At 36.0% G+C, this 17,897-nt stretch overlaps 1 protein-coding gene across 2 annotated transcripts in view; it reads right to left on the bottom strand.

Annotated features, from left to right (window-relative positions):
• Nucleotides 1-17,897, bottom strand: part of pcxb (pyruvate carboxylase b) — an 848,274-nt gene that overhangs the window by 34,200 nt on the left and 796,177 nt on the right. For both annotated transcript variants that reach the window (XM_030162429.1, XM_030162430.1), the window contains one exon: nt 15,502-15,575. In XM_030162429.1, the coding sequence (XP_030018289.1) occupies nt 15,502-15,575 (74 nt within the window). The remainder of the gene's footprint in view (nt 1-15,501; nt 15,576-17,897) is intronic.

Below are 17,897 nucleotides of genomic sequence, written 5' to 3'. Positions count from 1 at the left end.
ATATACAAGAGAAAATCTATAGAATAACTGTCCACTGTAGTGACCACTATGGATGAAAGGGTTAAGATACTCTTTTCCACTTGGTCTGATGATTGTGATTAAAAATACACACCGACATTCGGCTACAGTGTGACAAAATTATGTGTGCTTGACAGTCATTCAATCCAACAACCCCCACAGCCCCCCCACCTCTAAAATGAAAAATTAATGAATGAATGAGTCATGCAATACCTTCTATGACAGTGGTTCCCAACCTGTTTTTCCCCGTGACCACATTTTTACATCACAAATTTCTGGCGACACCAGACATTCAAAACAGAGAATTTTTTTTTACTAAAATGAATTTGTTTCAGTATTTGTCACATTTGTTTGTTCCATTGTTCTCTTTCTTCATTTGTAAAATGAAAATTCGAAAACCAAAATAAAATATTTAAAAAGAAAAAAAGAAAAAATAAGTGCGATTTTAACAATATTATGCCTCAACTTATCATTTATACATGTGCATTATGGATCTACAAAGACACCGAACACTTAGTAACAGGCAGTTAAAAATGTGCTTAATTTTCTTTACATATTTCAGGTTGTTCATATTTGTTCAGGTTATTCACATTTTATTGTTACAGGATAGTTCGCACTAAAACAAAGAGAAATATTTGAAGCTGTCATTATTTATAGGTATAGTGTATTTTTTTTTTTTTTTTTTTTTTTGTCACATCAAACCAAGAGGAAAATATGAAGTCATTATTTTTTGTTGGTTATTCTGCTGTTATTTTACTGTCGATCATATTGGTCTGTTTGTGGAACCTGAACGAAAATGAGTTCAACAGCCTTGACTGTGGAATTTTTTGCACCTTGAAAATTCATCCCACGGGCCGGATTGGAACCTTTGGCGGGCCGTATTTGGCCCCCTTGCCGCATGTTTGAGACCCCTGCTTTAGAATCAGGTGACACCAGTCCATTCTTGGTGACCCAACCCCACCTAGCCCACAAGACCAGCCCATTCTTTGAAGATCATTTTACAAGGATTATAAAAGTGATGTGTGTGGAATTTCTGGATCCACTTCCTCTTTGGGGTGGATCCTTAGTACTTAGTAATGCTTTGTTTGTGATCAGATCAAGTCAAATTAAAATTATAAAACTGAGACCGAGACGAATCCGGACTTGTTTTTGGAGCTTCCAACAAAAGAACACATGAACACAAAATTCTAGATTGCGCATGCAAATTAGTACACGCAAATCGTGACCTCAGTAGATCTGGCCTTAAGTTTATAATTTTTAAGAAGGGAATGTCAGAAATAATTTGTTACTGCAGGAGAAACACAGTTATGCGGCAGACAGTTTGAGAATCAGTTATAAATCTCTTAACGGCTCAACAGCTGGAGCTTTGAAAGAGTTTTGTTGTTATGTTTGTCATATCTGTTGATGAATATTGTTTAGGCTAATAAAGAATACTTTATTGTGTGTAGATGTACGCGACGGCAACACAGCATCCAATCTGAAAAGCAATTTTTATGTATTTGAAAACGACTGAAGTCTAATTAGTGCTATTTTACAACATTTATTCTTTTTAAGATGTTAGCGGTCCAGCTGTGCATCTCATTACAGATTTGCTGCTCACTAGTCTTGCTAATAGACTTGCTTTAAACGATGCACAAAAGGGGGCGAGAGGTCTGCCGGTTTTTAGGGTCAATACTAGACCAGAACAATCCGTGCAGCTCCTGATTCTCTGATAATCGTGCAGTAGCCGAGGAAGAATGCTCCCCGTGTCCCTCCAAATATAAAAATCAATTAACATCAGCCTGGAACCATTTTGCTGCAGTGAAATGAAGCAGTAATTAAATAGAGTTGCCTTTGGCCACATTGAATCACTGTCATTTAAATATGTGTGTGTGTGTTACTCATAAAGACAGAAAATATTGAACAAAAGGAAGGAGAAGGATGTGAAGCGAAAAGATGATTTATAATGAGCGGTTTTTGTCACGATTAGAAGTGAACTAATACTGGTGGAGCGAGGAGAATGGCTGACGTCGAATCGAGACGGGGAGATTCTGAAAAGTGGATTTTTTTTTTTTATGTTATATGAGTTCTTGTTTTATTAATGTGCAGATGGTGATGAGATCAGGCGTATTATGAAGGACATCAAAACTTATGGAGTGTTGACTTAATTGTTGCTGTAGTTGTCACACAGTCGTCCGTGAGTGTCCAACACTACATGAACATATCTTTCAAAAAAGTGAATAATATCCTGACAACACAAACTCAGATATTTTCTCTTTGGTCGATAAAAATTCTATCCATACAGCTTTTGTTTTTGTGTGTGTAACAATGCAGGGACAACTACAAACCACTAGAAATAAATTAAAAAAAAAAAAAAAAAGTTTAATTAGGACTTTAAACTGCAGACAGTAGCTGTTTCCACAAAAGGAAAATGCAAACAAGTGGTGCCAGGCACAACAAACCCCGCCCCTCGTAGGTATTGTAGCTTATTTTGGCATCGGTCCAGCTGATGTCATCATGTCTATGCATGTGCTGATGTCAACATATCAGTTTCCTCTATATATGTGCCAAGTTTAAAGTAAATTGAAACACAATGGATGTTTTTATAGACGTTTGAAATTTTGCTCATTATAAGTAAATAGAAGAAAAAAGTCATTCAAAAATTCAAAACTAGAAGCACTCGGAGAGCGCAGACCTCCGCCAAGGCTGATCAGTGGCCCCCCCCCGTGGGCCCCCCCACCCCCGATCACCACCAAAATTTAATCATTTCTTCCTTATCCCATTTCCAACAAACCCTGAAAATTTCATCCAAATCTGTCCATAACTTTTTGAGTTATGTTGCACACTAACGGACAGACAAACAAACAAACAGACAGACAAACAAACAAACAGACAGACAGACAGACAGACAAACAAACAAACCCTGGCAAAAACATAACCTCCTTGGCGGAGGTAAAAATGTAAATGTAAAATGTAATCACATCTATTCTGGGTCACTGGCAATCTATCAACCAAATTCAGAATGATTTCAGCCAATAGTTTTGCTGCTACAGACTGAAATTTTGCCCATTATAAGTAAATGGGAGGAAAAAAATATTTTAAAAATTCATAAAAAATTTGAACTTCGACCTACTTTTCCCAAAATGTTATAACATCTATTCAGGGTCACTGGTAATCTATAAACCCAGTTTGGTATGAATTCAACCAATAGTTTGGCTGCTAAACTGTTAACAAGCAAAGAAACAAGCAAATCGAACCAAAAACAATACCCATTGCCTCCTCTTGGGGTGGGGGGGTGATTACTGTACTTTCCGGACGATAAGCCGCTACTTTTTTCTCGTTTTGAACCCCGCGGCTTATACAGCGATGCAGCTCAAGTATAGATTTATACGGGCTAACGGCCACCAGGGGGCGCTCTAGCAGGAAGCGCAAAAGTGAGACAGACAGGTGGAAGAGGTGATGAAGAGGAGAAGTTTTAATCTTAACTTTTAACAATCATTTTGCGTCATGCACAAACCGTCATCATGGAAAACACAAGAAGAAATGCATATTTTGCAGCTTTTAAGTTAAAAGCGATAGATGTGTCTGTCTAAGAAGGAAATAGAGCTGCAGCACGGAAGTACCATTGAGCAACAACGGAGGAGAGACGTAGAAGGTGTGTGATGGAGACATTTGAGGCTGTTCAACTCCAACACTGAAGAAGACGCCTGCAGTGGTTTAATGAGCAGAAGGAAGATGTAGATGAAGATAGAGATCAAGGACTTTTCTGTGTTTTTGAACCAGTCGTGTTCCTGCCGTTTTACAGGCACTGTTTGGAAAAAAGCAGTTAAGGTATGGAAATAAATATTTAAATAATCTTTCTGTTTACCATCTTTCTGTGTAAATATCTCATGTCACAACGTGGACACCTGCGGCTTAAAGTCAGCCACGGCTTATAGCCCGGCAAGTACGGTATGTACACTACCAGTCAAAAGTTTGGACTCACCTTCTTATTTAAATGGCATTAGATGGACCACTGATGGCCAACAAGTGTTCAGGATCACTGGGAACTCCTTTAAGACTTTTGGAAAACATTTCAGGTGACTACCTCATGAAGCTCATTGAGAGAAAGCCAAGAATGTGCAAATCAGTAATAAAAGCAAAATGAAGCTATTTTGAAGAATCTAAAATATAAAACATGCTTTGAGTTATATCACACTTTTTTTAACTACATAATTCCATATGTGTTCATTCATAGTCTTGATGCCTTCAGCGAGAATCAACAATACAAATAGTCATGAAAATAAAGAAAAAAACAGGTGAGCCCAAACTTTTGACTGGGAGTGTATATTTTCTTAAACTGGTTTGGAATGTATGCTTCACCAGTAGGTGGTGCTGTAGGCTATATTACACATGGCTCTAATAAATTGAGTAGAAGTAGTAGCACATGCTATTGTTGTTTTGCATCAGGTCACATGACCAGTTGGACTAGTTTTCACACTATATTGGAATATCTGGTGTTCGCTACATCAGTTTATTTGACAAAAGTGTTTCCATTCCCACTATGCTCATTTAGTATGTAGCAAAAAAAAAAACTGTCAAAAAGGCCCTTTTTGTGAAATTTTCATAAGTTGCTTTCAAATTTCACCGTTTACATGAACATTTTCCAGTGTGGAACGAAAAAATGTGCGATAAATATGTTTATTGAAATGCTTGTACTGTGGATTTTGACGCAGAGGCTTTAGTCTCCCCTCAAATTAAGCAACAATGGCAAGTTCTAAACATAAGATACCTTAAGTGTTGGGTTGTTGGAATGTATTCTTTGTATTATATTGATTTTGCCACAAAAAATATGATTGAAATAATGAATAATAGTGTCTCTTGTGGGTAAAATACTGACTTATACACCAATATGACCTATATCTGCTGTTTAAGGTGCATGTTCAGTATACAAAATAATAATATGCATGCATGTATTGGGGTCTGACATTGTTTCCTAATTCTCTCACATTTTCTGCTTTACAAGATTACTCATAAAAAAGTCTATAAAAGTCTATTTATGTACAAATTTAATGAAGCTCCTGTACTTGGGGGTGGGTGGGAGGGCAGATGGATAGGAACTGGATACAACACTTTCATGTTCAAGTTGTGTGTTTCTTGTTGTACATTTGAAAATTGAAAATAAAAAAAGACCTTGATCAAAAAAAAAACAAAAAAAAAAAATCAATTTATGTGTGATCAAGCACAAACGTAGAGAAAAATGTTCATTTTGCAAACTGTGTATTGATGTGAACAGAAACAGAAGCTCCTTGGAAAAATAATGAAGTTCTGTTTGAGTTAAAAAAAAATTCAGATAAAACAAAAAAAAAAGTTCCGCTTAGAAATCAAAGTTTTTCAAAAGCGCCTACATTTGTGTTTTTTCTCTTAAAATGTTAATGCGGTCATAAGGTACAATCCCTGCTCTAAAGTTGAAATGTTGTGTACACGCAGCACACATATGCCACCTCAGCACGACCACCGAAGGGAAACGGCTTGATATGACACAAACAAGGTTATCAAAGGTAGAAAATAGGTTCCAGGGTTGTTACCTATTTTCCCATGGAGAAGGTGAAGGAGTTTAGTGAATTACAGACAACACACCTGAACCCTGCCACTTCTTCTTAAAAACACACACACACGAAAGAACTCCACCAAGTCTCCACAGCTGCAGTCTAAAAAATGCCACGGCCATCATCTGTGACCTGTGCCACCTCCTGGTTGACTGCTTCAGACTGCTGCCATCTGCTAACTGATAAGGTGTCCTGCAGCCGAAATGTGCCCGAGTGAAAATACAAACACAAACACCACAGCCACTGTAACGCCACACCACACTCACAACAACTGTACTTGTTTTCTGAATTCAGAGGCTGATAATGATCCTGAATGGCTTCCAGTCCACTTGAATATCACCTTCAATCTAACAATAGTGTGTACTTGAGTCTTACCTGTAACACTGTGCAAAGACTGTTTGGAACTAAAGAAATTACATTAGCTCAGTGGTGAGTCGTCAGGGCCAGCAGGGCGTCTCTGCTAGCGTAAACATCATCAACAACACTGACCTACATTTACAACCTAAATTCTAATATCTGTGCCATGAAATTGTATTAATTTATTCCCTATACAGGGTGAGTCAGAAAAAACGCTCTTTTCATTTAAAGAAATTGTACCACTGAAATGGAAATGCTTATTTTTCTTTTGATTATACAGTCATATTGATGTGGTTATTGAGCATGTCTGGCGATCGAATCATTGATTTATGGCATAGCATAACAGAGGGAATGTCCATTGTTTATTGTGCACCGAAATATCTGCCAACACAGTTTATGCCACCGTGAATGAAATTGAAATTGTCAACCATTACAGCATGTTTACTCGCCATCAAAATGTTTTGTCTCAACGAAGTCGTCCGGCACGACCTTCAACCTGGCTACCATTCAGATTGATGCAAATCTGTGCTCGTTGTCGCATCTCTAACACAGCTCTTCTCGCCATACGTGTTCGTCGTAGGGCTTGGATTTCAGCCGTGATGCGATTTCGGAGTTCCTGAAGAGTTTGTGGAACAGTCTGATACACACAGTTTTTAAGAAACCCCCACAAGAAAAAATCAAGGGGGGTCAAGTCCGGGGATCTAGGTGGCCACTCTCTCTCCTGACCCAAACAGACAACTCGATGAGGAAATAATACCTGCAATCACTGTGGTCTTGCCATGATGAAAACTCCCTGGGCACTGTCATGTAGGCCTATGTCCTGAGTGTGAAAGCAAAGCCCCGACTCCTGTAATTGTTGTCAATTTCAAGTTTGTTCACTATGGCATACATTGTGTTGGCAGGTATTTCAGTGCCCAATAAACAATGGACCTTCTCTCTCTTATGCAATGCAATAAATCTATGACTACATCACCAGACATGCTCAATAACCACATCAATATGACTGTATGGTCAAAAGAAAAATCAGTGTTTCCGTTTTAGCAGTACAATTTCTTTAAATGGAAAGAGCGTTTTTTCTGACTCACCCTGTAGATCAGGGGTGTCAAACTCATTTTAGTTCAGGGGCCATATTCAGCCCAGTATGATCTCAAGTGGGCCAGATCAGTAAAATAATAGCATTGAAAAAAGTAAAATTATATTACGATAACGTTTACATCTACAACGTTGTCCTTAAAAATATGAATAACAAGAACATCTTTAAATGTCTTAAGTTAAACAAGTGCAGTTTTAACAATATTCTGCCTCAGTTCGTCATTTACGGATGTACATTACAACTTACATTACAATTACAAATACACACAACATTTAGTAACAGGCAGAATATTGGTAAAATTGCATTTACTTCTCTTAAGACATTTCGGGTTGTTCATATTTGTTCAGGTTATTCACATTTTTTTTTTAACAGGATAGTTTGTTGATATAAACATTTTCATGTCATTATACTTTTTTACACTAAAACAAAGATAAAATCTGCAGTTTTCATTATTTATAGGTTATTATGATAATATTTTACCGGTCTGACCCAAATGAGATGTAATTGTTCTCTATGTGGAACCTGAATTAAAATGATTTTTACACCATTGATTGTTAATATCTTCCGTGTAATTTTTTTCATTTCACAAATTCATCCTACGGGCCGGATTGGACCGTTTGGCGGGCCGAATTTGGCCCCCGGGCCTTATGTTTGTCACCTGTGCTATAGATAGACTACTCTCTTCATTTCTTGGCGTTTCTCTTTACTGCACTGCTTCCAGTACATGTATGTGGATGTAAGATATTTCATCCAATCAGATTTCAGTCTCTGTGTGTTGCCAGGGTTAATCAAATTCCGCATTCCAGGCAACCCGTAACTTGGATTTTTCCAGCCTTTTACCGGTGAAAATGCACTGGAATGGCAGTCAAACCTGTGACCAGTGGTGTAGTCCAGGGTATACAGCACAGAGGTGGGTAGAGTAGCCAAAAATTAGTCTCAAGTAAAAGTACTGTTACTTTAGAAACATATTACTCAAGTACAAGTAAAAAGTAGTCATCCAAATAATTACTCAAGTAAAAGTAAAAAAGTACTTCATGAAAAAATTACTCAAGTGCTGAGTACTTCCTGAGTAACAACATATTTATTGTTCTTTTAAATTCAACAATTAATAAATGAAATGTTAAAATAAAATATATAGAATGTATATGGGAACATTACAGCTAGTTACAAATATACCTCACAATAATCATCGCTGGTTCCATCACTTTAATATTTCTAGTCTGTTCTTATGGAGGCAGGTACTTTTCTATTTACTTTTACGAGTTAGCCTAGATATCTTTATCTTAACATATCTTCCCCTTCTGTCGAATTTCTTGAACTCATGTGAGTCATGAGTGAGGAAATCTTTCTAACAAAACAAAACAAATGGTTCGTCCATTAACAAATGACCAAAAATAAAAGTAACAAGCAGAATGTGCACCGTTGTAATGGAGTAGAAGTAGCGTTTCTTCTTCATAAATATACTCGAGTAAAAGTAAAAAGTATGGCAAAATAAAAGTACTTTTAAAAGTACAATTTATGTAAAAAGTTACTTAAGTAAATGTAACGGAGTAAATGTAATGCGTTACTACCCACCTCTGATACAGCATATATCTACTTATTAGCTTACCAGCCGACAGGCCGTAAGCTATTGTCGTCATGCGGCGTCCGGTGTCATCGTCGTCGTCTGTCGTCCATTACAAAAATTTCAATCACCTTCCTCTCCGAAACTACAATTCCGATTGACTTCAAACTTGGTATTCTTTGTATTATATTGATTTTACCACAAAAAATATGATTGAAATAATGAATAATAGTGTCTCTTCCAGGTAAAATACTGACTTATACATTAATATGACCTATATCTGCTTTATGATGGTGTCAACGAAAGTTAGTGAAATTATTTGGATCCGGATCTGATTCTGGATTTGGTGCCGCTTTGAAAATTTAGGATAGGAAGTGGATCGATGCAATAACTCAGTAAATATAAATGATATCAAGTGTAAATTTGTCCATTCCAGCTCTGATGGGGAGATGACCAAAACATAGTGGCCACATGCTGATCAGGATCTTCTTCTGGATCCGGGAACTTACGGAAAATTTAACATGGGCTCTTATGGGGAAAAAATTTCAATCGTCTTCTTCTCCGAAACTCCAGTTCTGATTGACTTCAAACTTGGTATACTGCTTCTGTATGATGATGTCAACACAAGGTATTGAAATTATTTCGATCCGGATCTGATTCTGGATTTGGTGCGACTTTGAAAAATTTTCCCATTATAACAGATAGGAAGTGGATTGATCCAATAAATCAGTATCAATGATATCAAGTTGGAATTTGAATTTTTTACAGATCTGATTGGAATATGACCAAAACATGGGCTGTTTCTGTAATATAATAAATACACAGAACTGGGTGATAATAAATGGCATCTGGATACATTTCCCAAAGCTTTTAATTTGGCCGGTAAGCTACAGGGCCATTGGTCCTATTTTTTCTTAGTCAGTATTGTGTATACCCACTTCTAAATCCCCCTGATGTGCACCACTCAGTTGTTCCTGAGCCAAATTGTCCATTTATTTTCCCTAGGATGGTGAAGCCACGACCTGCCCTACTCTGCCTCTAATTGGCTAGTACTCGCCACCTTCACTGATTAGATTAATATCTTTAGGTGTGAGGACTGATGAGCCAATCAGAGGCAGAGTAGGGCAGGTCATGCCGAGGAAAATATTGCTAACTAGCGCTGACCACCTCTGGAATCTGATTGGACACCTCCTCAGGTGCCAGTGCCACCCCAGTTGATTGACAGGTCGCTGCACTCTCATTGAAAGATGTGTGATTAAAATTGGAAATGTGAATGAGAAAGGCAGAATAAACCTGTTTCAAGTGAGTGACAGGTATTGAGAGAACCTACTTTAATGGAATACATAATTCTGAGGTAAGTTTGAAGGTGGTTTCAGAATGAGTCACTGTTAAACTACTGCCCATATGACTGCACATTTAAGAGATTTTGTCACCAGTAGTTAAACTGTGTGTGTAGGCTAACGTTATGAAAGGCTAACGTTATGAAAGGCTAACGTTATCGTATGTTTGCCTCATGTTGAATACATTTCCATTCATGCAGCTGCTTGTGTGACCAGTAATACCTACAAACGGCTCCTGATCAAGTCATGATAATTTTATTATAGTGAGCAAATACTACTGATGGATTTTTGGGTAAACTAAATAGAGTAGTCTGACATGTCACTGTTTGTAAAACAGTGAGAACACTTAAGAGTACACCCACTTCTCCAGGGACCACTACACCACTGCACGTGACTTCCCACCCATGTACTCATACTAGATAGATGTACTCCCAGTTCCGAGCTCTGACATCACGTAGCCCGTGAAACAACAATGGCAGCCCCCATGGATGGGGTGTTTATTCCAAATTGTCTATTAAAACAAGGTATTGCTCTAACATTACAGGGTGGGGAAGCAAAATTTACAATGAACATTTAGTTGTTTTTTCTCAGCAGGCACTACGTCAATTGTTTTGAAATCAAACACATATTGATGTCATAATCATACCTAACACTATTATCCATACCTTTTCAGAAACTTTTGCCCATATGAGTAATCAGGAAAGCAAACGTCAAAGAGTGTGTGATTTGCTGAATGCACTCGTCACACCAAAGGAGATTTCAAAAATAGTTTGAGTGTCCATAAAGACTGTTTATAATGTAAAGAAGAGAATGACTATGAGCAAAACTATTACCAGAAAGTCTGGAAGATACTATTAAAGAAGAATGGGAGAAGTTGTCACCCGAATATTTGAGGAACACTTGCACAAGTTTCAGGAAGCGTGTGAAGGCAGTTATTGAGAAAGAAGGAGGACACATAGAATAAAAACATTTTCTATTATGTCAATTTTCTTGTGACAAATAAATTCTCATGACTTTCAATAAACTAATTGGTCATACACTGTCTTTCAATCCCTCCCTCAATTTTTTGTAAATTTTGCTTCCCCACCCTGTATTTATCCACAAATGTTCTGCATAATCATTAGCTACTCCAGAGTTAGCTAGTTTTCAGTCTAATGCACTGCAAAAATCTAAATCTTACCAAGTGTATTTTTCTCATTTCTAGTCAAAATATCTCATCACACTTAAAATAAAACATAATAACCTAAAGCAGGGGTGTTAAACTCATTTTAAGTCAGGGGCCACATTCAGCTAAATTTGATCTGCAGTAGGCCAAACCAGTAAAATAATAACATAATAATATATAAATAATGTCAACTCCAAACTTTTCTCTATGTTTTAGAGCGAAAAAAGTAAATTTACATTATGAGAAAGTTTACATCTAAAAACAACCCTTTCAAAAGATGCGAATAACATGAACCAACTGAAAAAATAAGTGTAATTTTAACAATATTCTGCCTCAGTTTATCATTTACACATGTATATTATAACTTACAGATCAGGGTGGATCTATAAATACACAAAACATTGAATATCAGGCAGAATATCGTTAAAATTATACATATTTTTCTTAAGACATTTCAGGTTATTCGCATTTTTTTGTGAAATTATACTTTGTTTTAGTGTAAATACATGAAAATATTTACATTTACAAAGAGAAACATTTGGAGATATCATTATTTATATATATATATTATTATTATAGTATTTGACTGAATCCTGCCCACTTGAGATTGAATTGTTCTGAATGTAGAACCTGAACTAAAAGGATTGTTAATATCTTAGTGTAATTTTTGCATTTCCCTAATTCATCCCAAGGGCCAGACTGGACCCTTTGGTGGGCCGGATTTGTCCCGCGAGCCGCACGTTTGACACATGTGACCTAAAGAGTAACTTGTAAGTGAGATATAAGAACTTATTTTTAGACAATAGATCTTGAAAACCTTATTTCAAGATTTCAGATTTTTTTTTTTTTTTTTTGCTTAATTCAAGATTTTTATTAGGAGTTGTGGTGGAAAAATTTACTTTTATATTTCATACTGTTAGTACATGCTGAGTCATTGTTATGTGTGATGTTTACCACTTTGTAACACCCCCAACCCAGGAACGGAGTTCTTGCCTTGAGTTAAAACCCAAACACCTAAACGTCTGAATGTGTAGATAGAGGATGGCACCTGCACTCCAGATAGGATCCAAGCAAGGTTAGAGTGAAGAGGTCATCATGACCTCTTCACAGAGCAGAGAAGGAGTAGTATGGAGTGGTATGATGTACGTAAGGAATGACATCATAGTTTGAGGGGGTTGGATTTGGTACTATGTGATCTTTAGTTTTCTCTTGTTTAATCAGACTTCACTTACAGAGTTTCTCTGTGATTGACTTTTCAATAAATGCATTTATTTATTTTAACTCTAACTTTCTCTCCTCCTCTTTATGTGTGGGTTATCAGTTGAACATTTCCACAACAGAGTTGATTAGGTGTTTTAATTACAATGAAATACATATTGAATCATTAAAATATTTTATTTGTCATTTTTATTTCTTTTTTTTTTTTTATCAATTACTAGAAATTCCACGTGACCCCACAGTTGAAAACCACTGGCTTCATCTGTTACAAGGATGATTTACTCCTGTAAAAAGTGAACCACCTTTCTGACTTCGATAAACCACTTACTTTACTACACCCTACTTCATTCACATCCACTTCTGATTGTTCGATGCTGGTTTAGGTTCAAACAAACACCCAGCCTTCTCATGCTCGTGGTTAACTCTGCTGTTTCCGTTTCAGGTTTTGTGGTTTACAAATGACAGCCAATTATTCCATCCACTCTCCAGGAGACTGTTACATTCCTGTACACCGCTAATTTCTTTGCCTACTAAGTAGTACAAACCATTTGTTTAATTCCTTTACAGACTACATTGTTTATCTGCCTCCCTGGTGGAGAACAAACAAGCTTCTGGAAATCACCGACTTGTATTTTAGGCCCTCGGCGGCTGAAAGTAGCCTCTCAAACATCACAGGACAAAATTAATCTGTAGCTTCTATGAGGGAAGGCCAATCTGACGGCCGCAGGGATCAGAAATGCTGTTTGCAGTTCCCTTGATAACGTGTTAATATCTCCATCTTCCCCTCTGTGTTATCAGCACTTCACTGTGACTCTGCACCGGAGTACATCAAACTCAACCATCTGCAGTGTCACCAAAATCCTCTTCTCCTGATAGTGTCTGCTGTTTATGGACTCACATTAGTGCAAACTGAATTAAGGAGGTACAATTACAATTACTAAACTGATTATTAATATAAAATGGAGGATTTTTTTAATTAACTGTTCCCTTATTGAGTGAGAGATTTTCTTGTGATCAGACGAGTAGAATTGAAGAAAGATGTTTTGGTTTCGGCTGTAGCTTCAGCCTTCATCAGAGCTGTCAAACGGTTCCCGAAACCATCAGCAGGTAAAATAAAAAACATCTTTCCTCATTTCTACTTCTCTGATCACAAGAAAATGTCTAACTCATTTGGAATGGAAGGCATGACAAACATAATCAATTTATTCGCTTACTGAATGTGTAAAACTTCAAAGTTGTGTAGTTATCGTTTATTCATTTTGCCTTGTAGAAGCCAATAATGTAATAACAACCGCTAATGTAATAACGGACGATAATGTAATAAATTTGCCATTTTTAAAAATGTAATAGGCCAACAACGTCATATCTGACCAATAACTTAATAAAAGTCCTGAACTGATAACGTAATAGCTTATAACTTATTATGTTATTGGCTCAGTTACTACATTTGCAAATTTATTTATTTATTTTTTTAACCAGGCCAATAACGTAATAACCAGCCAATAAGTTATAACGTTACTGACCAAAAGTTATTACGTTATCGGTTCAGGACTTTTATTACGTTGTTGGCCAGATATTGCGTTATTGGCTTACTACATTTGAAAATTGGAAAATTTATTACGTTATCAGCTATTATTAAATTATTGGCTTCTACATGCCTTCAAGGATGTATGTATGTATTTACTTTTTTTTTTTTTTTTTAACTTTTCTGGTATGTCAATATAGGCGTGTATGTGCGTATGCAGGGTGCGATTAGTTGGGGGGGGGGGGGGGGGGGGGTCAACCCCCCCTCTGGTTTTTACATCCCTACTTTTGCTCAATGAATTTTCATCCTATATCCTTCATTACTGGCACTAACGTTCACCTGAACTGAACTGTCGGCAGTCTCAGAATTCACAAATATCCCAATGCATAAAGAGGGGGTAAACGTGACAAATTCATGGGGCCCAGCATTTGTGTGTCCAGTGGAAACAGGTTACAAGTTGTGAAAATTTTGTGTAAGATTTGCTCTACAACACTGGTCAACAACAAATTTATTTTTTAAGTTTTTTGAGCTGATTTAGGATAATTTTGGTGTGCAGAATCCAAAAATCACATTAATTTTGCTCAATCAGGTCAACTTTCTGAACTATGCTACATATTGGCTTTTTAACATTTTTGCTTACATTTATGGGCATTTTCACATCATATCATACAAAATTCTTTCATATTTCCTGCAATAAACGAGTTCTGAAGATTTTACTTTTGCCAATTTATGATTAATGTTTTTTTTTTAATATTACAGGTGAATGAAATGGCTTCGACTAGAAGATCTTGCAAAAATAAGCCTGATGTATTCTGCTACATCTGCGGTGAATACATAATAAATAATAAATAATAAATACATCCTGTTAGAAAATGATTTTTTTTTTTCTCTTAAAACCTATTTTGGGTGAGAACTATATAAAAAAATCAACTGATAAAGTCAGAAAAATGTCATCAATTTTGTGAGAAGATGAAATTTTTCAAAATCAAATTAGCAAAAAAACCTGACCTGATTGAGAAAAACAGATGTCATTTTTGGATTTAGCGGTGCAAAATGGTCCTAATTCAGTTGAAAAAACCTAGACAACTTGCAAAAAACATTTTCTTGTAACCCAGTGTAATAGAAGAATAGAACCCAGGAGTTGGATGTTGAAAGTATGTAAAGTTTCACTTTAGTTTCACACCAGCACCCACCCTCCCCACCCCACTGACAAAAAACCCCAAAACAAAACAAACAAAAAAAAAACATCCTCCCCTTTGTTTTTTGGACAAATTGCACCCTGTATGTATGTGTACGTGAAGATAAGTGAGGTGAACTGACCAAAGAGACATGAGTTTTCATGTATTCTCCTGATAGGAAGCTAAACAAAAACAATAGACTGTTTTGTGGAGCAGGGGTGGGAATAAATAAGTTCTACTTCCTCCCACTCCTTTTCGAATGTGCAAAGGAAGTCATACTTTGTTTTCATGTATATGTATAGGTTATAGGTTTTAGTTTTTTGTTTGTTTTGTTTTCTTACCTGTTTCATTTATAAGGACTAAGTAGGGTTACTTTATTTTGTTGCATATTAAAAAAAAAAAAACTAAACTAAACAAAAAACAGAAAGAGAAAAGTTTGTTCAGTGGTTGGCTTTAAAGTACATAATATTGGGTACCTCAAACTCCTCTGCGATCTTAGGTCCGTCCAGGAAGAGCCGGGTGCTGAGGCAGTCCACCGGGCCGAAGTTAGCTGAAAGAAACACAGAAAGGACAGTAACGTCAGACACCAACTCCACATCTGATTATACTTGTGACTGGAACTCTTTGCAACTATCCTTAAAACTCACCTCATTCAGCTACATGTACAAACTTGTTATTATTATTATTATTATTATTATTATTATTATTATTATTATTATTATTACACTGGGTTACAAAAAAATGTTTTTTGCAAGTTGTCTAGGTTTTTTTAACTGAATTAGGACCATTTTGCACCGTTAAATCCAAAAATGACATCTGTTTTTCTCAATCAGGTCGGGGTTTTTTTGCTAATTTAATTTTGAAAAATTTGATCTTCTCACAAAATATAATAATTAACACCAAAATAAGATTGGTAAGCACACTTTATGAAACTTGTGACTTGATTCCTGTTAGGTACAATGGTGTATTCACTGCAGATGTAGCAGAATACGTCAGGCTTATTTTTGCAAGATCTTCTAGTCGAAGCCATTTCATTCACCTGTAATATTAAAAAAAAAACATTAATCATAAATTGGCAAAAGTTGAATCTTCAGAACTTGTTTATTGCAGGAAATATGAAAGAATTTTGTATCATATGATGTGAAAATGTCCATAAATGTAAGCAAAAATGTTAAAAAGCCAATATGTAGCATAGTTCAGAAAGTTGACCTGATTGAGCAAAATGAATGTGATTTTGGATTCAGCACACCAAAATGATCCTAAATCAGCTCAAAAAACTTAAACAATAAATTTGTTGTTGACCAGTGTTATTATTATTACATTTATATAAATATAAAAGTATAAATATATTCAGTTCATATCTCTACAATACAAAATATTACAATCTTTGGCGGAACACTCTGTTAGCTTTGTGTCACTTTTTAATATCTGAAAGAAGAAATACTACATACAGCCCCTTTAACGTGACATCATGTTTTCGCATAGACTCGTCAAACATCCTGTAATTGGTTCCAACCAATTATGAGATGTTCCACAAGTCTATCAAAGAGGAAAAAAAAAAACAAAAAGAAAATGAGCGGCAGCACATGAGGAGTTTTTAACAGACACATGATCTGGACTTCTGAAGCAATAAAAAGTCAACTTGAAAAATACATAAAAATGCAAATACTCCCGTATTTTCTGAGAGGATGAGAGAGGATATGAGCAATGACATCTGAATAAAGAAACAGAGGCAGAAGCATAGAAGCATATAAAGGTGTTCAGTAATTTAAAGGAAAAGGCTACCTGTCAATCAGACAACACACTGACGTCAGACAATGTCAAGTATCTACAGGCAGATGCAGCGCACGAAGGTGATGACGACCAAGTGAGGGGAAGTCATGTGAAGGATTTTAGGGTGATGTGAAACCAGAACTCACTGGAACTAAAATTAATAATGAAGCTGAAGACTTTGACCTTATATTAACTCCTAGTAGATTCAGTCACATGTGGACAACACAGTCAGGACACATCGCTAAGTGCATGATGTCTATTTGTTTTATCTTCTCTCTGTGTTTTAGATACTATTTATCTTAACCCTTTCATGCATGAATTATGAGAACCTTAGTCATTTTTTTTTTTTTTTTGAGTAATTTTATTTCTCTTTAGATGTGAAAAAAACAATGCAACTGAATTTTTTTTTTTTTTTTTACTTTTATTTAACCTGGAAAACCTCATTGAGATTAAAAATGTCTTTTTCAAGAGTGTCCTGGCCAAGACGGGCAGCAGTACATTAACCCTTTCATGCATACTGGTCACTACAGTGGACAGCTATTCTACAGCTGTTCTCTTATATATTCATTGATTTTGTTGTTCTTTTTTTTTTTTTTTTTTTTTTTTTTTTTACACATATCTTTATTAAAGTTTTTTTAGACACTACATATTTTTTAGGACATGAATTGGTCACATTATGTAGATCTCTCCTGAGCATAAACCCCCAGAATCATAAGCCCTCCCCATAGTTTTCAGACAATTTATCAGTAAATACCTGTTTCTGTGTGTCAAAAATTAAACGTGTGGTGTCCAGCTGAGTGGACATTTTTGCAACTTCATGAAAAATAGGTTCATAAGATTTTTTATTTATTTTTTTTTTTTTGTGATGTATTTTTTTACATTTTTTAAATTATTCGATTTTTTTTTTTTTTTTTTCCAGAAGAAAATTTTCAATCGCATTGTTTTTTTCACGCCTAAAGAGGAATAAAAACACTCAGGAAAAAAAAAAATTGATAAAGGGTCTCATAATTTGTGCATGAAAGGGTTAAATAGCTACAGACACAGACTTCCATACATAAAACGAATACATAAAAAGCACATAGACAAGTCAAACCTTCCA

This window comes from Sphaeramia orbicularis, chromosome 18 (genome assembly GCF_902148855.1).
Source record: "Sphaeramia orbicularis chromosome 18, fSphaOr1.1, whole genome shotgun sequence".
Lineage (NCBI taxonomy): Eukaryota > Metazoa > Chordata > Actinopteri > Kurtiformes > Apogonidae > Sphaeramia > Sphaeramia orbicularis.
This window is presented reverse-complemented; position numbering and strand designations above follow the sequence as displayed.